General features: G+C 42.2%; 1 protein-coding gene across 2 annotated transcripts in view; it reads left to right on the top strand.

Annotated features, from left to right (window-relative positions):
- The window catches only part of SLC41A2 (solute carrier family 41 member 2), a 50,477-nt gene that overhangs the window by 19,921 nt on the left and 7,448 nt on the right, over positions 1–23,108 (top strand). For both annotated transcript variants that reach the window (XM_081879264.1, XM_081879265.1), the window contains 6 exons: positions 619–763; positions 1,353–1,499; positions 5,941–6,088; positions 7,492–7,571; positions 16,807–16,938; positions 18,065–18,213. In XM_081879264.1, coding sequence (XP_081735390.1) covers positions 619–763; positions 1,353–1,499; positions 5,941–6,088; positions 7,492–7,571; positions 16,807–16,938; positions 18,065–18,213 — 801 coding nt within the window. The remainder of the gene's footprint in view (positions 1–618; positions 764–1,352; positions 1,500–5,940; positions 6,089–7,491; positions 7,572–16,806; positions 16,939–18,064; positions 18,214–23,108) is intronic.

The raw sequence follows: 23,108 nt of genomic DNA, 5'->3' as shown, positions 1-23,108 counted from the left end.
CACCCTAAGCTACCCCCAACCTCTCTCACCACCGAGGAAATGCAACAAGCGAATAGTAAGAAAATCCATATAAGTAATGCTGACACAAAACCCCACACATACACTAAGTAGAAAAATAGAAGCACAACCACCCGATCCCACCCCACATACCATTCCCCCTCTTTCCCCCTCTTTCCTTCATAATTGTTTAAACCAGTTCATGAGCCAAGAACTTATACATTGACCACTAATAATGAACCATATGTTGCAGATATCACTCCATATTTATTATGCTATTTTTGTGATATACAAATGACATGGGAAAATTTGGTATACTTATTTGTATAATATTATCCTTGTCTATAAAACTTAGTAAAAAGAAAGAAAAGAAATCAATAAATGCTATCATGAAGCAGTTGGCTGTACACACGGCAGCTCTGTCCTTGCCCATTTTGGAAGCTGATGCTGAGGAAATTGGTTTTAGAACAAAGAGCCCATCTCTCATGGGTGTTCTACCATGATCTTGGCAGTTGCTTGGATTTCCTCATCATTTGTAAATGTTTTGTGCAGCAGAATGTTTATACAAAGGCAATTCTTGTGATGCAAATTCAATTTTCATTTTTATCTTCACTTCTTTAGGTGCAAGCAACTGTAGTTGGCTTCTTGGCAGCCGTGGCAGCCGTTATATTGGGCTGGATTCCTGAAGGCAAATACCGCCTTGATCACTCAGTCCTCTTGTGTTCTAGCAGTGTAGCAACAGCCTTCATAGCATCGCTTTTACAGGGTAAAAGAAACATTATGTTATAAAAAGTACTTAAATACAAAAACAATTCTAATAAACAGCAGTTTTGCAGCGTAAACAAGGCATATTGTTTAGACGAATAGTCAGTTTCATTCCACCTGTGTTCTAGCCCGCCAGAAATAGAATAGAAATTAAGGTATTTTCCAGAGACTGCTTAACTTGCATTTAATAAGTGGATTAAAAAAAAAAATCTATTGAGTGTTAGTCAAGTAATGTTCTTTGTCTGGTCTTTACAAAATTATCTCACGTGTTTGTTAAGTTGTGGATTGTTGATGGAAACATTTTAATGAATAGCATATGAGGTAATAATAATTACAAATTCAGCTCCAGTTGTTCAAACATGCATTCTGGAATTTACACCATTTAATTTTTAATCATTGTAAAAAAGCAAGTATTCATGCTCTAATAAGCAGAGCTGCTTTTAACATGGTGAGAAGGATGTAAATTAAATAGGAGCACTGCACTAAGCTGGAAAAACACCCAATTTTTTTAATTTGATCACTTCTTAAAGTTTTCCACTCTTACAATTGCAGCATGAGACTGATAAACTTTCTACTTCTGTTGGCTCTAGGAATAATAATGGTTGGAGTTATCGTTGGGTCAAAGAAGACTGGCATAAATCCTGACAATGTTGCAACACCCATTGCAGCGAGCTTTGGAGACCTTATCACTCTTGCCATACTTGCTTGGATAAGTCAGGGTCTTTATGATTGCCTTGGTGAGTATTGTGGTGCTTTTGAAAGGCAAATATCTCCCAACAGGCAAATATTTGCACATGTGAACAATATGCTGAATATCCACCCCCCCACCCCCCGCTGGCTTTCTACCTGCATATTTGTTGTTGTTTATTGAGTTGGTTTAGTTGGGAGCTTGCAATTCGTTAGCTCACAAAGGAGGCAGGCAGAGTAGTCCGCCTTGGCCTCTGCGCTCTACTGCTGAACTCAACTGCTGAACTCGTTACTTTGGCTTGATGCTTTGTCATCGGGACTCAGAGCTTTTGTTCTAAATTTAAAGATTGCAGTTTACGCTTAATCCTTATCACACAATGCTTCATCTTACTAAGGAAACAGAAAGAGTTATTATTCGATCCATAGTATTGTACAGGGCACACAACTATCTGCAGAAAAACAGCAGCAGCAGCAGCAGCAGCAGCAACAACAACAACAACAACTGTAAGACAGTCTTTACATGCAGTTTTTATTACCATAATCAATATTTGTGCAGCATCCCACATGCAGAGTATATGTATGAAGATAATCACACGAAGAAACCTGACTATTCTTTGTAACTAGATGATAGGCCTCTTACCGCCCCCTTGTCTCCCCTTTGCTCCCCTTGCCACCCCACCAGTTCTCCCTCCCTTTTAGCCCAGACCCTTTTAAACTGGGAGTTCTCTCAACTCTTTGGAGTCAGATATTGCAACGTTGATGGGAAGATGCAGAGGAAAAGTATTTAGCATTGGGTAATCCCGATTACCCAAGCGTGGCCTAATGCGTGCAGATACGGGAGAAAAGAAAATGCACATTAGATATGGTAGATTAGGAAGAGTGGCTGCATAGCAAAGCAAATTGATTGTAAGCAATACAAACCAAAATGCAGACAGCGTAAGCACTGCAGCGAAATATATTTAGTGTGCTACATTATTTTTCTGTTGGATCCTAATTTGTACGTCCCCATAATGCTCCACTTGCTTTATTATGCCAATTAAGAGTTTGTCTAAACTGGAAAAATAAACATTCTTTGCAATTGTCAGGGTTAGCAGTTTGGAGACAAGGAGGTACCACACAGGTACGCAAATAGTTCAGTGGGGAAGCAGGCAGAGCATCAAAGCAGGTAAGCAAGAGAGTACGAGAGGAGTACAGTCTGTGTCCAAGTATGAGTTGCTCAAACTGAGGAACTAGGCTACAGCGGAACCTTGGGTTATGTACCGTTCTCCTTACGAATGCTTCAGGTAACGAGCTCCACTAACTCGGAAGTAGATGCTCCACTAACCTGGAAGTAGATGCCCCTAGTTGCGAACTTTGCCCCGGGATGCAAGCAGAAGTCGCGTGCCAGTGGCATGGCAGCAGCGGGAGGCCCCCATTAGCGAAAGCGCACCTCATGTTAATAATGGTTTCGGCTTAAGAACGGACCTCCAGAACGAATTAAGTTCATAACCGGAGGTACCATTGTACAGTCAGAAGCTTTGTTTACCATATTTATAGGCTACTGTAGAACAGCATTCCCTGGGCAATTCACAACAAGAAATAAAACAACTGAAAGTGTGATAACAATAGCATAAAATGCAGCTTACAGACAAGTCACAAAGAGCACAAAAGGAACCAGATTTAAAAGGCTGTGTGTGTGTGTGGATTTTGTTTGACACTGGAATGGGAATGAGACCATTTCAATTCCGCCAGGTGAGTCACTGGTGGGCCACCACTGCTGAAAACACCTTCCATGCCCCAGACCTCAACTGACAGGAGGAATTCAGAGATGAGCCTCCAAAGGTGTCAAGGTTTGGTAGGTTTATGGTGGAAGCTTATCCTGGGACAGGGGGGACCCTTTAGACCAGGAGTGACTAACCAAAGCCTTCCAAATGTTGCTGGACTCCATTTCCAACAGCCCTAGCCAGAATGGCCTGTCGTCAGGGATGATGGAAGCTGTAGTCCAAAGACACAGGTTAGCCACATGCGTTTGAAACTTGCCTTTCCTTGCCTCTACTACTAGCTGTACAGCCGTTTTCTTGTCATTGCAGTAGCAGTCCTGAAGCCCGCAGGCTAGCAGTTCATTCCTCTGACAAAATGCTGCAGTGCTTTGTAAGGTGCCTTGGTCCTAGAGCTGAGGTCCTCTGTTTTGAGTCCCAGTGCCTTGAACAAACAAATATTTTCCATCCATCTCTCATGGCAGGCATTTGGGAAGCGAGTGCATGTTTTATTGGGCTTGCTGCTCTGAAGATGATAAGATAATTTTCTGAAAACGTTCTGTTCTGTATAACAAGTTTGATTGCATTCTGGAGTAATGTTAGAATCCTTTTTTTCTTTTTGGTTAATAAAGTATAAATCTGCATGATTATCCCCTTGGAACACTAGAGGGCTCTATTGGGCTATAATTTGGACATCTTTTTGAAGCGATGGCTGCAGAAGTTTTAGTTTGAGAATCAATGGAATTAACTACCAAGTTAAATGTGTCTTCGATTAAAGTTCACTTGAGGTTCCTTTGCTGGGCACAGTGGGATGTAGACCTTCCAAGATTATGAGTCCTGCAGTCTTTCCCCCATAATCCACGGTCATTATTAATACATTTTGCCGTGACTAAGACCTTTCCTAGATGTTTCTGTCCATCTCCTCTGCTTAGTCTTGCAAATAATCACTCCCATCAGATCTCATCCGTTTCCAGCAGGAGAGGGGAGGAGTGTGTATCTTTGCTTGCTATAATCCTTGATCTCTCTCTTCCTGCCTACAAGACCTACTTGGTCACAGGCTGCCCCACCAGGTCCAGGGACTAGCAGCCAGCACTACTGAAAGTCTGATTCTATGAGAGCAAAACAGGAAAACCTGAAAAGTGCTTATCTGTGGCACATATTTTTCACTTTGTCATTGATTTTAGTAGAAGCAGAGATTCTTGTGCAGAATGTATTTTGGGGGGAAAACAACACTTCCATAAATGCAAAGTAACATTTCTACCTTTACATTCTGATAGGTAATTGTATTAATTGAAGGGGATTAAATCACAAATATGGCCGTTTGATGTATCTTAGTCCTTGGGTTGTTGTAGCTATTAATAAGATTACTTACACAGGTTGTTGCTGATACTGCATCATACTTCTAGATCATTTGTTCATGAACAAGGAATATTTGCAATAGGATTCACTTGCTTCCCCAGCTCAAGAACCCTTTTGAGGCAATTGCACCTTCTTTTCTTCCCACAATGGTTTGAAGCTTACTGGACTGCTTTGCTCCAGTTCCCAGCCTCTTCATTGTGTTGCCTGGAAGGAGAGGAAGATTGCCATGGGCATTACTGCGGGCTCTGATGTCAAAACATTCATTCAAGTCCCTATCATTTTTTTCCTGTGTTGTATCTCATTGCTGTTATTTTATTCTTGCTAAATTGTGAACAGGCCCAGCTGAGTAAAATAGTTCACTAGGACAGCACTGTTGTTATAGTATAATGTACAGTTATGAAAACGGGCTTGATTGTGGTTCAAAGGCCATATGGTGTTGGACCAGAATAAACTGGGCAATCGTGATGTGTGAGCTCATCTTCTTGCATAGTTAGAAAGAAGAGGCGCAGATGGAAGGTTGGGAGATTAAATAAAGAACCAAGCACATACCGCTTTTAAGACTTCTAAAAATACCAAAATAATTCTGTAGTACTTCTTACTGAAACAATTAATTTAGTTGTCACAGTGAACGGATGAGAATGGATTTGTGCAAAGTAAATAGGCAGTCCTTAACACCAGATATTCTCTTGGCCTTTTTTAATACTGAAATGCTTTGAGACTTATCCTTGTTATTACTAGAGCTAATTGTGTTCTAGCTTTGCTAGAGCTAAATTACAATTGCATGAACAATTGCGCCCAGAATATTTCATATTCACTTGCGTTTTTAATTCTAAATTAATTTTACAAAAAACCCTGTATTTAAAATATGACCAGCAGTACTTATTAATGCTTTAGGTTTGCCGCTGGTGCATGTATCAAGCACGATCCCAAACTGCTGCCGTCTTTAGGTCTCAACAAAGGCCTAGAATGCCTATTTGTAGAACAAATTGTTTGTGGCACAAATTGTAATTATTCAAACAGAAAATAAGATTCCTGAGACTGACACCCTAAGCCAGGCTTCCTCAACCTCGGCCCTCCAGATGTTTTGAGACTACAATTCCCATCATCCCTGACCACTGGTCCTGCTAGCTAGGGATCATGGGAGTTGTAGGCCAAAAACATATGGAGGGCTGAGGTTGAGGAAACCTGCCCTAAGCTTTCTTTCTTGGAGCTGAGGCCTAATTGATAACAATGGGAATTGTTCCCAATAAATTTGTTTAGGTGTGAGGAGTAAAACAAATGTTTGCAATTGACAGGTATTGTAGTATATTATTTTCTCTAATATGGTATAAGAATAATATAGAAAACTGCAATAAAAATACTAATAAACATGCTGGGTTTTTTTTATTTATTGCAGAGAAATATTATTATATATCTCCTTTAGCTGGTGCCTTTTTCTTGGCTCTGACTCCTATGTGGATTGTAATTGCTGCTAAACACCCAGCTACAAGAACTGTCCTCTATTCAGGGTGGGAGCCCGTTATAACTGCTATGGTCATAAGCAGGTAAGTAAATTGCATTATAGCTGAGTACAGGATATATTTTTTAAGAGACCCAACAATATGCAGAGCTTAACTGAAGTTAAGTACATCTATGTCCCACTGACTTTATTGGGAAAATTAAGCTGCACTTTATTGTTTTTATTATTATTATTATTATTATTATTATTATTTAGTCATTGAATTTATATCCTGCCCTTCCTCCCCAAGGAGCCCAGGGCACCAAACAAATACACAATTTCAAAGCAAAAACAAAGCAAACAACATTCTGAAACAGCTAAAGCATTCTAAAAACAATTGCAGTGAAACTGCTAAAGCATTCTAAAAACAATTGCAATGAAAAACATTTAAAAGTACCGTATTTTTCCATGTATAACATGCCCGTATTTTTTTAACCCAAAATTAAGAAATTAAGTGGTTTGGCTTTTTGGTGGGGTTGGGGAGGTCACTTCCGCCAGTTGCCCACCTGCCTGCCCGCCACTGCCGATCACTTGCCACAGCCACTGCTGATCGCACACCTCGCCACAGCCGCCAATTGTCTGCCCGCTCACTACCACCAACAGCCCACCCACTCACTTGCCGCAGCTATCAATCACCTGCCCTCTTTGCCACAGCCACCTATTGCCTGCCCAATTGCCACAGCCAATCGCCAGCAAGCTTTGCTGCAGCCACCAATCACCCACCCAATCACCTCTCCTGCTTGCTGCTGCCATTAATCACACGTCCCCCCCTCTGCATTCACTATCTGTGTATAAGACGACACCCGATTTTTGCCCAATTTTTTTTTTTTAAGCAAAAAGCGTCATCTTATACATGGGAAAAATACAGTAGTTACAATTTAAAACATTCTTGCATCCGATGATTTTGTAGTTGATAGGCTCAATTTTCTTCAGAGACCAAACACCTAGGTAAACAAAATGTGTTCAGATTCCTGAAAGTTAATAATGGTGGAGACAGGCACACCTCACAAGGGAAGGCATTTCATCTTGTCCATTTTAAATCCGTGGAACTTAAATGTATTATTTGTGTTTTTCATACCAACAAGTCTATAACTGCTGACTTGCATGCTGGAACTGGTTTGTGGGCCAAACTTTGTTGTATTTTCAGGTCTGGGGGGAAGAATTTACAATAAATTATAATTATGTTAATGTTTTAAGTGATCCTTTATGCAGCTCTCCCACAAATCAATGAATCGTTTCTCTTCCAGGAATGCTAAGAACCCGTAATATTTTTGGTAGATCTGTTTATATAATTTCATAGAGCAAAAATATAATAAACCTCAGGCAGACAGTAGAGTAATATAGAGTTTCCAGAATAGTTTTTTTTAAAAAATAACATTGTTCCTAGAATTGGAATTATTTTTAGCATTCTGTCTGACTTTGTTTCAAACCTTGAACTTTCTTTTTCAGTATTGGTGGCCTTATTCTGGACACAACTGTATCTGATCCTAATTTGGTTGGGATTGTTGTTTATACTCCAGTAATCAATGGTAAGGCAGACACAGGGTTTCTTAAAATTGCTGTGGCTCAATGCATGCTGGTGAGATAAAAGAATATTCTAGACTAAATTGAGACATAAGTGGGTGGGTATCTACTACTGTACGGTCACACTATAATTTCAGAGTAAAAACAGTTCCTGGTTTTGTGACACAGGAAAAGATAAATATACATTCAGACCGTGAGCGAGAATAAATTATTATTTTTTTAAAAAAAAGCTGTCATGGTTTATACATTTAGAACCCCCAAAACAGATTTTAAAATATTATCCTAGAAATGTACACTTGTATCCATTTGTGTAGGTAGAAAGTGCCTTTAGTATCTTCAAAATATTGTAACATTGCTACAGTCCAATGTGCCCCATCAATACACCTAAGCAATTATGTTCCATTATTCCGAATCATTCATAGAGATGAGATTATATACCACACACCTTTCAAGTACAGTTTATTAGATAATATGTAATAGCATGAAAAAGCACAGCAGGGTATTAGAATAGCTTTGCAAAGTGGTGGTGTTGAGTGAATGAAATAGTAATGATTTTGTGTGTGTGTGCACATACATTTTAAAAGCATATGGAGAAGTATATTGGAAACCTTCCAGTTATTTAAATGTAGATCTTCTTCGGAATCTTGGCAGTTAATGAATTCCACAGGCCTCCAAGCAGCATTGCGTCAAGGCTTCAGAAGGTAAAAATGTTCGAAAGAACGTTTTGTCCAACTGACATTTGTTCATTCTTGGCTTCCAACTTGAAAGGGAATTGCCATCAATAAAATAGATTAGACTAGCCATGCCTCTTACTGGAAGCCCACTTCCTCAGACTGAAGGCTGTGTGTTTGCACTGACCTCTTCCCACAGGATTAGCCTGTGCAATATATTAGCATGACAGAGCACATCATTTTCCAACTACATTTCAACTTCCTTCTAGATTTTCGGGCCTCTCCATGTTGAGTCCTCCTCCACCCCACTCTCTAATGTGTAGCACAAAGTACCTTAGTGCCCTGTTATCCTTAGTCTGCATATTTTCCCACTCCACTGTGCAAAGCTGGCCTATGAGGGCAAGGAAACACTTAGCACAGTGATATCAAGTCATTCTATAACATGTACTGTACAGTGGTACCTTGGGTTAAGTACTTAATTCGTTCTGGAGGTCCGTTCTTAACCTGAAACTGTTCTTAACCTGAAGCACCACTTTAGCTAATGGGGCCTCCTGCTGCCGCTGCGCCGCCACTGCACGATTTCTGTTCTTATCCTGAAGCAAAGTTCTTAACCTGAAGCACTATTTCTGGGTTAGCGGACTGTGTAACCTAAAGTGTATGTAACCTGAAGCGTATGTAACCCAAGGTACCACTGTACTGCTTTATTGGGGCAGGGGAAAGAAATAACTTAGTCAGAGGCTGCCATTTTTCTACCTGGCGTTGTTCCTCTTTAGTGTTTTAGTTTGCAGTCTTGCCAGGCAGGTTCTCCTTAATGTGATTAATTAAAGCACACTTTAGAAGTTTCCCTTCCTTTCATTACATACACACTCTAGGTTTTTCTTTTTCTTTCCTCAAGGTAAGCCCACCAAAGACTTATTTTTAAAAATCTGGATTTTAAAACTTGCTACCTTAGGGGCACTTCACATTTTGCTGCCATTCTATTTGCGTGTTCAAGGTTTGTGTTTCTAAGCTGTCCTTTTCAGTGGCAAGTGTAGCAGCTTTCATTTAAACTTGAATTTCTTGCCCATGTGCGCAGGAACTGTGGTTTTAAGAAAAATGCCAACCATCTCAAGCCTCTCACACAAAAATCACATGTTTGGCACCACTGAGTTTTCCTGCTATAGACTTTTAAAACATCTTAAAAGACTTACTGTGACAGCTCGCCCCCCCTCCCCTCACTTAGAGACAACTAGCTACAGTATTGTTGGGATATGTCATATTTTGAGGTGGAGAACCAAAGTAATTTAAACAAACACAGTTATTTTTCTTTTCACTAAGGACACCTCTAATAGTCTGATCTAGGACATAAGAGCAATGTCACAGAATGTCATTTCTCAGGTGCATTCCAACCACATTACTTTTGAGAAAATATGCATAGGATCAGCCTATATGGCATCAGTGGGAAACTTTCAGCCCATGGCCCCAATTTGGCCTGCCAGGCCCCTCAAAATGCCAATCATGTAACACCATTTAACACCGCCATTCAATAACTTCAGTGTGCCCTTCTACCTTCTGTGACTTTCTAGGGTTAGAATTAAAATTTTAACATATATATATTTCATACAAGTCTCACTAAGATTGAGAAGGACTAGAATGTACAATATGCAAAATGTATGTAACAGTAGTACCCCAGGTTACATAAGCTTCAGGTTAGAGACTCTGCTAACCCAGAATAGTGCTTCAGGTTAAGAACTTTGCTTCAGGATGAGAACAGAAATCGTGCTCCGGTGGCGCGGCGGCAGCAGGAGGCCCACATTAGCTAAAGTGGTGCTTCAGGTTAAGAACAGTTTCAGGTTAAGTACAGACCTCCGGAACGAATTAAGTACTTAATCCGAGGTACCACTGTAAAACGCATTTTAAGAGATGCACAGTTGTTTTGTCCCTGCCTGCTGTTACCTCTGCCTCCTCCTTCCTCTTGCTCTGCCTCCCATCAGAATGTGGCCCCTGAAAGGTTAGCCACGTTGAATCCGGACCTTACGCTGAAAACGGTTCTGTGTGCTTGCAGAGGAACACCATGTTTCAAGCAGAAAAGTATCATCACAAATTATTTTTGCCTTTGAGATGTCAAAGGGCTGGTACCCTCCGGCTTCCCAGAATACTTAAACTGTTCTATTATTATGTACTATTTGCTGCCAGTTGCTGTGTCCAGAATTGTTGCGCCGTGCTTTTGTGCAGCAATCTGTGACTCCTGTCTGATGTTTTAATGTCTTCATATCCATTTTCCTGTCTTGTAATAGCAGTAATAAGAATAAGAATGCCCTGGGATCATGAATTGTTGAAGGGTGGGTTAGAAATCAAAATAACAATTACAGTGGTACCTCAGGTTACAGACGCTTCAGGTTACAGATACTTCGAGTTACAGGCTCCGCTAACTCAGAAATAGTACCTCTGGTTAAGAACTTGGCTTCAGAATGAGAACAGAAATTGTGCAGCGGCAGGCCCCGTTAGCTAAAGTGGCAGGAACAGTTTCAGGTTAAGAACGGACCTCCAGAATGAATTAAGTTCTTAACCCAAGGTACCACTGTAAAGGAATAAATAAGTATGTCTTTAAAGAAATAATACATTAGGTGGGGAATTTTGACAGACTTTAGGCTACTGGTTCTTTATGAACATCTTTGGCAAAGAGGAACTACTTGAGATTTTGAGCATTAGGCACCTTCACTTGTTTTTACCAACCATCCTTAAGCTGACCTTGTTACGCATTGCAGGCACAGCTGTGATGAGCTCAGTTAAAGAGAAAAATGACATTAAACTGGAATTGCAGTTTATAGTTTTTACATGTGAATGTTAAGAAACCAGCAGGGCAATGGTATACAGGTCTACTCAGTCCCATGGACTTGCAAAATCATTCCTTATAATATCGGGGTACACCTCAATAGGAATAATGTGTGCTTTGAGCACTGAGGGCTGTGCAAAGCAAGGCTGGGAAACGAACTGCCCTCTGAATGCTGCTGGACTCTACCCACGTTGTGTGGAGGCTGATGAGAGGTGGCAGCCAACAACATCAGGAGGGCCACAGGTTCTCCACCCCGGTGGGAAGTCTTTATGCCTGTGTTCAGAAGCTTCCCCCCCCCCCCTTCATATGGTCAGTTTTTGAGTTTCTATAGCCAAACCTGTTTAAAAGAGGTCATTCAGTTGCAAAAGATTTGTGCTAATAATTTGGTATATGGACAAGCTGTTGTGTTCACAAGCTAATCTCTACCACATGTACCTATTTAATAGCTTTCTACTACTCTTCTTGAGGTAATTAGTCTGTTGAACAAGTCAGGTAATTCAACAGGCATGTTAGCAGAGAAGCTATTAGAAGCTAAAACAAATTGTCCATTATTTAAAAACAAAACAAAACCCCCCCCAAGAAATCCTTACTTCTTGAAGGAAACAAGATCAAATTAAAAGTTCAAATTAATATGGAATAGTTTTAAACTTGTAACACACAAGTCCTTTAAGAACTAATAACAAGATTTGAGAGAATCAATTAACAAATAGTCAGCATGCTGTACACCAATGGCAAAAGGCAATGGTGGCGCCCGCCCTGTGGAATGCCCTCCCATCGGATGTCAAGGCGATGGACAACTACCTGACATTCAGAAGACATCTGAAGGCAGCCCTGTTCAGGGAAGTTTTTAATATGTGACATTTTAGTGTATTTTTTATCTCTGTTGGAAGCCGCCCAGAGTGGCTGGGGAAACCCAGCCAGATGGGCGGGGTACAAATAATAAATTATTATTATTATTATTATTTCTATTTTTTGACTTACTAATAAGGGTCAGACTAGACATGACCCCATTTTGCTTAATAGTTTTGTAGTTCATTGCCTTGTGCTTATGTTGTTGTATTAAGGATATTATATATATTTTTTGTTTTGTTTTTTTAAGAACTGGTATGCCACCAAGGAATCTGTTGGGCAAAGAACAGTTTTTTTTTATAATGTGCATTCTCACAGTTTTTGTTTATAATTTAAACTTTACTGTAGCTGCATGGGGGCTTCAAATTTAATCAGAACAGTAGTTTGCAGGGACTTAAATTTTTCCTCTCAGGCGACTTCTGTGATCAAAATTGCCTTTTTTTTTTACTGCTTTTTCTCCCGTGGTACTATGGGGAAGGGGGGCACCAGGTCCATGTATCTTTTTCCTCACAGGAAGAAGAGCAGTTGGCTGAGGCAATTTTGTTGGGGGAAATGGCCTGAGAGAAAAGAGTTTAGCACCTTCTCCTCCTGCCTCACCATTCCAATCAACTCCAGAGCCCCTGATGGTTGCAATAAAGAAAATAGGAGGCACACGGCATGTCTCTAACACCACAGTGAGCTGCACACCATTCAAGAACTTGTAAGAAATCCCTACGACTGGTTTTAAGGGCTTTAAGGTTTTTCTGTAAGCCTGCACCAAGAGAAAAAGCGAAATTCAGCTCCTGTATAAACTCACCACTTCTTGATCATTGCCAAATCACAAGGCTGGAGTGACACAAAGGGCAGAAATCCACTGTTGAGAGCTAGACAGGGCTCTCATGGGCTTTTTGGCCTGTCCACCTCCCACCTGTCCACATGCAAACTGTGCATAGGCCTGGCTAAGGGTCACCGTGGTCGAGTATTTGCTGAGGGTCCACACTCCAGGTCCTGGGCCTGCTGCTGCAAGGAGGTAGAGTCACTAAGGGCCTATCTACACTTACCTTTCCTATGCTCTTTCTAGGAACCATCCAAACTGTAAAGCTCTGCATCTGAGCCCCCCCCCCCCCCCGCCGTGAAAACCTGCTCTTTAAAGCTCAATCAGAGCAAACAGCAGTTCGTGGAAAACCCAAATTGGCATTTGCTCTGACTGAGTGCTAAGGAACAGGTTTTCACAGGGTAAGCTTTGGGGGGGGGGACACCAACCAAACCCCACACTCGGACACAGAGGAACAGTGCAAAAGGGAAGAGTGGATAAGTCCTAAGGTAGAGGGGCACATGGAGATGTCTTGCCCAAGGACCCTCCCAAACCTTGAGCTGACACAGCACAGCCCATCCTCTCTCTAGGCTTCTGTGTTGTCTTAGTTATGTTTTCCCCTTGGGTCCTCTTTTCTTTATGTCTGCTGCCCTTCTTTCTAGCCTACTACCAGCTTTCTCCTGCTTTTTTGAAAGCCATCTTGTCTATTGACTGGTCTTTCTAGAACACAGCTGTTCCTGTTCCTCCTCCTCTTAAGCACCCTCTCCCTGAGTAGCCCTTTACTACTCCGGTTCCATGTCTCCAATAGTACTTTCCTCTCCTCCTTATTGTATGTATCTCCAAATGCGGCAGCTAGACTGGTGACCACATAACACCAGTCTTGAAAGACCTACATTGACTCCCAGTAGGTTTCCAAGCACAATTCAAAGTGTTGGTGCTGACCTTTAAAGCCCTAAACGGCCTCGGTCCAGTATACCTGAAGGAGCGTCTCCACCCCCACCATTCAGCCTGGACACTGAGGTCCAGCGCCGAGGGCCTTCTGGCGGTTCTCTCACTGCGAGAAGCGAAGTTACAGGGAGCCAGGCAGAGGGCCTTCTTGGTAGTGGCGCCTGCCCTGTGGAACGCCCTCCCATCAGATGTCAAAGAAATAAACAACTGTATGACGTTTAGAAGACATCTGAAGGCAGCCCTGTTTAGGGAAGTTTTTAATGACTAATGTTTTAATGTATTTTTAATCTTTTGTTGGAAGCTGCCCAGAGTGGCTGGGGAAACCCAGCCAGATGGGCAGGGTATAAATATATTATTATTATTATTATTATTATTATTATTATTATTATTATTATTATTATTATTATTATTGTCTGCTTTGCATCCTTTCTCCAGTCCCCTTGCCTCAGGGCTCTCTGTTCCTCAGCTCCTCTTTCTCCTCAACCCTTAGCCACCCCATCCCCTCTGCAAGGCTTTCACCGACAGAATCCGGAGTGCAAATTGCTTTATTCCCCAGAGCAACTGAGTGGTCTGAACCACCACCTGCTCAGCCCCTCCGTTGCAGAGGACTCACTCCTACAAGCACAATATGATTCTAGAATGTGTTACATAAATGGAACTTAGGAGTCTTGAGCCATTTCCCAAAGCCTTATCACTTTCACATGATATGTTGAAACAGATTGCATTTGTGTTATGGAATGGTAGTGCTTACAGTTCTGTACTCCTTTGGATTGAATGGTTTGAGAGCCATTGAACAAAAAGTAAAAAGAAAGGTAATGATTGCCTCCTTGTTACTTGATTGGGAGGAAGTGGTTAATATGTGCCAACACAGACATTAATTGCACATATAGCTGGTTAGCAAGGGTGTCCTTTTTCCAAGTGCTTAGATGAGAACGAGAGAAATATGCCTAAAACTACTTACAAATTATTATTATTAGTAGTAGTAGTAGTAGTAGCAGTAGTAGTACCCCGCCCATCTGGCTGGGTTTCCCCAGCCACTCTGGGCGGCTTCCATAGAAACCAAAAAGCACTAAAATATCACACATTAAAAACTTCCCTGAAGAGGGCTGCCTTAAGATGTCTTCTGAATGTCAGGTAGTTGTTTATTGCTTTGACATCTGATGGGAGGGCGTTCCACAGGGCAGGCGCCACTACCAAGAAGGCCCTCTGCCTGGTTCCCTGTAGCTTTGCTTCTCGCAATGAGGGAACCACCAGAAGGCCCTCGGCGCTGGACCTCAGCGTCCGGGCAGAACAATGGGGGTGGAGATGCTCCTTCAGGTATACTGGGCCAAGGCCGTTTAGGGCTTTAAAGGTCAACACCAGCACTTTGAATTGTGCTCGGAAACGTACTGGGAGCCAATGTAGGTCTTTCAAGACCGGTGTTATGTCGTCTCGGCGGCCGCCCCCAGTCATCAGTCTAGCTGCCGCATTCTGGATTAGTTGTAGTTTCCGAGTCACCTTCAAAGGTAGCCCCACGTGGAGCGCATTGCAGTAGTCCAAGCAGGAGATAACTAGAGCATGCACTACTCTGGCGAGACAGTCCGCGGGCAGGTAGGGTCTCAGCTGCATACCAGGTGGAGTTGGTAGACAGCTGCCCTGGATACAGAATTGAACTGTGCCTCCATGGACAGCTGTGAGTCCAAAATGACTCCCAGGCTGCACACCTGGTCCTTCATCATAGATGATTTGAAGTTCACATTATATAGGCTCTTGATCTCTTGCTTTTGACACTTACTAGTGTAAGGCCTGTTCTGTAAGGCTCATCAGATTTTAAACTGCCTCAGTTGGCATTGCACCCCTCTTTTTTCCATGTACAGTGGTGCCTCGCAAGACGAAATTAATTCGTTCCACAAGTTTTTTCTTCTTGCGAGTTTTTCGTCTTGTGAAGCACGGTTTCCCATAGGAATGCATTGAAAATCAATTAATGCGTTCCTAGGGAGACCGCCTTCAGACCAGGTCCGGGGACAGTCTGTCCCCGGACCTCGTCTGAAGGCTGGCGGGGGGGGGGAGAAGGACTTTTCTCCCCACCGCCAGCCTTCAGAACAGCCTTCTGAAGGCTGGCGGTGGGAAGAAAAGCCCTTCTCCCGCCGCCAGCCTTCAGAAGAGTTCTTGCAGGGCTGCCTAGGCTGCGGATAGCAGCCTGCTGCCCGGTGCGAGGGACGCTCTGAAGCAGAGCACACCTCGCGCGGGGCAGACATCTGCAGCTTGGGGAGCCCTGCAGGACTTCCCCGCAGGGCTCTCCAAGCTGCGGATAGGGGCAGCAGGCTGCTATCCGCAGCTTGGAGAGCCCTGCGGGGAACTCTTCTGAAGGCTGGCGGGGGAGAAGGGCTTTTCTTCCCACCGCCAGCCTTCAGAACAGCCTTCTGAATGTTGGCGGTGGGGAGGAAAAACCCTCCTCCCACCGCAAGCCCCGGGAACAGAGGAGAGGCGCTGCGCGCCTTCTCCTCTGTTCCCGGACCTCCCACCGCAAGCCTTCAGGACAGGTCCGGGAACAGAGGAGAAGGCGCACTGCGCTTCCCCGCTGTCCCCGGAGATTTCCCTATGGGCTTTCGTCTTGCGAAGCAAGCCCATAGGGAAATTCGTCTTGCAAAGCCGCTAAAAAATCGGAAAACCCTTTCGTCTTGCGGGTTTTTGGTTTAGCGAGGCATTCGTCTTGCGGGGCACCACTGTAGCTCCATTAGCAGTACAGTGGTACCTCGAGTTAAGTACTTAATTCGTTCCAGAGGTCCGTTCTTAACCTGAAACTGCTCTTAACCTGAAGCACCACTTTAGCTAATGGGGCCTCCTGCTGCCACTGTGCCGCTGGAGCCCGATTTCTGTTCTCATCCTGAAGCAAAGTTCTTAACCCGAGGTACTATTTCTGGGTTAGCGGAGTCTGTAACCCGAAGCATATGTAACCTGAAGCGTATGTAACCCGAGGTACCACTGTAGTAGTAAGTCCTCAGCTGAGCTGACCATCATGAAATGAGAGGCTGCTGTTCGTATGTATGTCTTGCCTGCTGTGTGACAGGCATAAAGCAGTCAGATAGAGATAGCAGGATCTTTAATGCTAGATTTGTTATGCTGCATTGTTACCTAATTATTAATAAACAGCTAAATTTATTACCCCCCTCTGTATTATATAGGTATTGGTGGTAATCTAGTGGCAATTCAAGCAAGCAGAATTTCTACATATTTACATTTACATAGTGTTCCTGGAGAATTACCAGAAGAAGCCAAGGGTTGCTATTATCCATGCCGGACATATTGCGGTACAGGTATGTGTTATGCATCTCCCTTTAATGCATAATCCCATAATTAGACGGCTGCTAAATGAAGAAGTGCTAGAGATTTAAGAGATAATTAGTCTCAGAAGTTTGTCTAGAAAGCATTTATTAGGAATTTTTGGAACTTTTTCAGACCTTAGTATTTGATAGGGATGAAATTACTTGCCATCAGCGGACCCAACATTCCTAAGGAAGTCAGAATTTCCTCCTCCTCCTCCTCCTCCTCCTTTTCAGGTCCGTTCTGGTTAATAATGCCATCACGGAAAAGTTAGCCATAACATACATATGTAGTCATTCTTTGTGTTTGAGCAGCAACTCTGAAATTTTCTGACCACATGGAGACTTAAAAGAGTGGTCCTAACCATGTCTTCTCAGAAGAAAGTCCTATTGAATTTATTGGGGCTTATTCCCAGGTAAATGGGGTTAAGATTTTAGCCTTAGACCATTGAAATTAATGAACATGATCAAGTTAGTTTTAATATGTTTATTCTCAGTATAGCTTGGTTGAATGCCACCCTTAGTATTTTTAGAAGCATTGTAAGATTCTGATGCTTGCTAGAAGGAAGTTAACTATAGAGGAGTAAGAATTTTAACATTTTGCTTCATATATATATGATTAATTTTTAATAGTTTTCTGGAACTTATAGGAGCTGATTGGTTAAATCCATAGGTAGGCAAACTAAGGCCCAGGGGCCGGATCTGGCCCAATTGCCTTCTAAATTCGGCCTGCAGACAGTCCAGGAATCAGCATGTTTTTACATGAGTAGAATATTTCTTTTTATTTAAAATGCATCTCTGGGTTATTTGTGGGGCCTGCTTGGTGTTTTTTACATGAGTAGAATGTGTGCTTTTATTTAAAATGCATCTTTGGGTTATTTGTGGGGCATAGGAATTCTTTCATTATTATTTTTCAAAATATAGTCTGGCCCCCACAAGGTCTGAGGGACAGTGGACCGGCCCCCTGCTGTAAAAGCTTGCTGGCCCCTGGTTAAAACTAATCCTAATGGTATTACTACCAAAGAAAGGTTAACATATTGTATGCATATCAGTACTTGTCAAAAACGTGATTTTTCTAAAGCACTAAGCTGACCATGTTATTATTTATTTTTATTTTCAGGAGTAAATAATAAATCCGCCCAGGTTCTTCTACTCTTGGTGATTCCTGGGCATTTAATTTTCTTATATACTATTCATTTAATGAAGAGTGGTCACACGTCCTTGACTCCAATCTTCATAGTGGTATATTTGTTCACAGCCCTTTTACAGGTAAGGATAAAAATATCTGAAAATATTATTATTAATGTCCAAAGACTGTTACATTTAAAGTTTGTTTTCAAACATTTTAGACAGAACAAGCCAATACCTTTTCCCATTATTAATCCATCTGGGGTGTAATTAGTTGCTATGGCGCACATCAACTTTTGCACCTTTAATTTGAAGGATTCTTGAGCTATTGTTTTCTCCCCACACCTCCAACTGCCTTACTTCCTTTTGCTTTTTTATGATACTTGCATCTTTTGGTCAAGACAAACATGTTTTGTTAGAATTATTTAGCACCTGAACTGCAATTCTTTCTTACTTAGGTTGTATTAGGAATCTGTGTAGCATTATGGCAGGAATCATATTTTATGAAAATATTCTATCAAGTTCTTTTTATTTTTCATTCTTTTTCTGTTATTAACAGAGCAGTCTTCTGTCTTTTAAAATGACATCTCTGTTATTATTGTTTTATTAGCTGTACTAGCATTCACAAACCTCATTGCATTGCCAGTCAGGCACTGAAAAACTGTAAGCTGTGCACACAATGGCTCTTTTAACTCTCCATCTTTCACTATTCATATATGTTGTTTTGTGGCAGCTGTGGCAGCCCCTTATACCAGCAGACCTTGGTAGCAATGATGAGGATAGCTTGGCATTTGAGTCCTTTGTTTCATTACTCATTTATTAATATGATATGTATAGTTCAGGGTTAATTTGCACCCCAATCCTAATTTTGTGTGCGTGCCTAAATAACTGCCTGCACAGCCGAGTGGTATGTCTGCTGAAACATGCTGAGGTTATATACTAGGCTGCAAGTCTTGCAGTCATCAGAAGCATGTTTACTCAGAAGTAAGTACCATTTAACTGAATTAGATTTTCTCCAAGGTCTGGCAGGGCAATCTCATACATGTTTACTCAGACCTAAGTCCTGTTTGGTTCAGTTAGATTCCTTCCTTGTAGCTTAGAACACAAACACACACCTAATACAATAACCTCATTATTAGGGTTTTTTTAATTTCTACCTTCTTCTCACATATATAATCTCATCGATACACCCCCCCTTTTTAGCTAGCATGACTGGGAAATCTCACTAGCAGTTATAGTCCAAGAGTCTGGAGTGAAATCATTGTACAAACAATTTGGTTGCTTAAACATCTTTTGAAAGTTGTGGCCTCTGGGGAAAAAAACCTCACCTCCCAGTCTTAAGCCCCTACAGGGCCAGTCAGAGAGGATCATTTTGAAATTCAACAACAGATATGACTTGGTTTATCCACGTATGTTCTCAGGGAATTATTGGGCTGCCACTCCTAAGCGCTTTGGCAATCACTTGTAAGACTATCAATTTTGAAGGTGCTATGACTTTTGTAAGACATGTGACTAACAGGAGTGGTCAGTGAGGAGGGGCAGTGGGCACACCTGGCCTTCCAGCAGCAGAGTCACTGCCCCTTCCCAGGATGGGAAGGTTGGCAGGGAGGTCAGTGCTGTGCAGACGCATGGGCAGAACCAATCTGGTTCTCGCACAGTGCTGACTCTGCTTCCTTGCCCCTGCCCCTCTCGCTAAGTAGTAATGCTGCTGCTAGGAGGTCAGGTATGTGGCAATACCCTTCCTCACCAATCACTCCTGTTCAGTAAAAAGGTAAAGGGACCCCTGACCATTAGGTCCAGTCGTGGCCAACTCTGGGATTGCGGCACTCATCTCACTTTATTGGTCAAGGGAGCCGGCGTACAGCTTCTGGGTCATGTGGCCAGCATGACTAAGCCACTTCTGGCGAACAAGAGTAGGCGCACGGAAACGCCGATTACCTTCCTGCCAGAAAGGTACCTATTTATCTACTTGCACTTTGACGTGCTTTCGAACTGCTAGGTTGGCAGGAGCAGGGAGCGAGCAACGGGAGCTCACCCCGTCACGGGGATTCGAACTGCCGACCTTCTGATCGGCAAGTCCTAGGCTCTGTGGTTTAACCAGCAGCACCACCCTACTCCTGTTCAGTACCTTATGAAAATTACTCTCATTTTAATTATCAAGCAAATGAGTTGCATGTCAACACCTTCAGCAATAAAGGTTTCCAACATAGCTCCATTAGTACAGCATTATTGTTTGTTTTTTTCATCGTCATATTGAGGCTACAATCTGTATCTTATGCCACCTGCATTTTAGCAAGTAAGCTGAAAGCATTCTGTGTTTGAAATTGAAATTAATTTTTCCAGAAAGGCAGAATAAATATATGCCCCAAAGCAACAATCAGTTATGAACTTCCCCCAATGTGAGTTGATTTGATATAGCATTGCTTTGTCCTGTCTAATTCATTATTCATTCAATTGATTTTAGGGCAAACCTCTGCAGTTCTGTATTTGCATTTTCCTTCCGTTGTAATGATTATGGCAGCATTCTGAACCTGTTCTTTGTGTTAGGTTAAAATTGCTTCATTAAGGAAAATGTGTGACTTTCTAGACTTGACAGCAGGCATTAATATGTTCATTTTTCTTTTAAAAAACTGTTTCCTAGTGAATTGACCTAACCTATCAGACACAGTTACAAAATAACAGTAGAATTAATGCAGTCAATAAATTTCTCTTGTCTCATTCTGGTCTTTGTAAGTAACTCTGAAATAGTAAACAAGTTGAAGGCCTATGATATCACACTGGAGGGCAGAAGTGTTGAGAGAAGTCCTTTCCCCAAGCAGCTGTTTTAAAGCTGCCAACCCCACCACTCTCTATTCTATATATAGTAAAATGCTGTTTTGATCAGTGTTTGACCCTAGTTGGCTATCCTACTGGTTGGCACAGGACTGCCCACATTACTATTAAAGGGAACAAGTGGAACCTGCAACCAAATGTTTCCCTACATCCACACTGTCTAACAGAAGTGCTCCTGTTCAGGGTTCCAGCCAGCCAGACATTCCTCCAGACCACTGTTCACTATTAGGGCTCAGTTAAGGCCAACGCTTTGTTTCTTTGTTTACATTTATAAACTAGCCCACATTCTATAGGATCCCAGGGTGGTGAACACACATAATAAAAATCCTTAAATGCTTAATTTAAACACTACTACAATCATTAAAAAAAACACCAGTGAAAATAATTTAGTGTCAAAAACATTCACACCACTCACAGTCTTCCCCTAAATCCTTCGTGAACAGATGTGTTTTCAGCTGTCACCTAGTGAGGGGGACAGCCCTATCATTGTAGGGAGGAAGTTCCACAATGTGGGGAAACCACAGAGAAGGCCCTGTTTCCCCATTGCCACACATGAACCCACGTTTGTTGAAGGGACCATGAGATGGGCCTCCACTGGAAATTGAAGGGAGAGGCATTGCATCAAGAAGATGGGTCTTGATCAGCTTAGGGTTTTGTGTGTTAAAGTCCACACCTCGAATGAGGTTTGTTTGCGAATCAGCAGCCCATGCAAGGTTGCACAGGACTTGTGTTACGTGATCTCTTCTCGCCACACCTCTCACAACATGTGCAGCTCCAGGTTCTGAACTGTTCCCAAGGATAGCTCCATGTAGAGCAGATTGCAGTAGTCCAGGCAGGAGGTTAGCAGAATGTGGTCACTATGTCTGACTAGGAAGGTTGTCGCCGGCAAACCAACCTAAACTTAGAAATAGGTGCTTCCTAACCACTGAAACCACCTGAGCCCCAAATGGTGAAACTGGACCTCAGAGTACCCCCAGCCTACACACCTGCTCCTTCAGGGAAGTGTGACTGTCAAGGACAGATCATCTTCCCAGTTCCCAGACAAAAGAACTGCCTTCTTAAAGTACTCATGTGTTATCAGCATTCAGTCTCAATTTTCTGGTCCTTATCTAGCCCATTGAAGCCTCCAGGCATTAGTCTTGTACCTGCCCAAAAGAGTACAGCAAAGAGTACAGTTTACATGCCTACCTCATATAAACAGGCAGGCAGTTCCAAAGTGTAGAAGCTGCCATGCTAAAACATGGATTTCGTAAAACTGTGGAATGAGTACTCCATTCCAGGTCTGGGACGCGGGTGGTGCTGTGGTCTAAACCACTGAGCCTCTTGGGCTTGCTGATCAGAAGGATGGCGGGTCGAATCCCCACAACAGAGTGAGCTCCTGTTGCTCTGTCCCAGCTTCTGTCAACCTAGCAGTTGGAAAGCACATCAGTGCAAGTAGATAAATAGGTTCTGCTGCGGTGAGAAGGTAAACAGCGTTTCCATGCGCTCTGGCTTCTATCACGGTGTTCCATTGCACCAGAAGTGGTTTAGTCATGCTGGCCACATGACCTGGAAAGCTGTCTATGGACAAATGCCGGCTCCCTCAGCCTGAAAGTGAGATGAGTACCGCAAACCCATAGTCGCCTTTGACTGGACTTAACCGTCCAGGGGTCCTTTGCCTTTTATCTTTACATTCTAGGTCCTCAGCTTCCTACATATAAAGCAACTTCCTACATTCCTGAACAGAAAAATAATTTTTCTGTGGATTTCAGTGGAACTTATGTGCAACTATTTTTTTTTTCCTGGCTAAGAGCCTGACTATTTTAGAAGAATATTAGATACTTGGCACGATATCAAAAAAACAACAGTACCAATTTTAGTAATGGAACACTGCGGCCCCAGGTACAATGCACGATTCCCTCACAAAATGTGTTTGCATCACAAGATGAGTTCAGAGGTACCCTGAAGATTTCTATAATTTAGGTGGCATAAAATATCTATTACTTCATATGGCATATATTCTTGGCATGGTTAAACAATATGTTCTGCTGAAGTCCCTATTTGTTGAATTAACTTGGATCCATCTGCAATGCTGGAGTGGAATACAAACTATTCTCAAAAAACGTTATACGTTCAAGTGATTGATGTATTCTTTATAAAAAGGACAAACTTCTCTGAGACAGCTGTATATATGATTGAACGATACTTTTTTTTAGAGAAAATAA

The sequence above is a fragment of the Podarcis erhardii genome, assembly GCF_964252035.2.
Source record: "Podarcis erhardii genome assembly, chromosome: 10".
NCBI classification, from domain to species: domain Eukaryota; kingdom Metazoa; phylum Chordata; class Lepidosauria; order Squamata; family Lacertidae; genus Podarcis; species Podarcis erhardii.
This window is presented reverse-complemented; position numbering and strand designations above follow the sequence as displayed.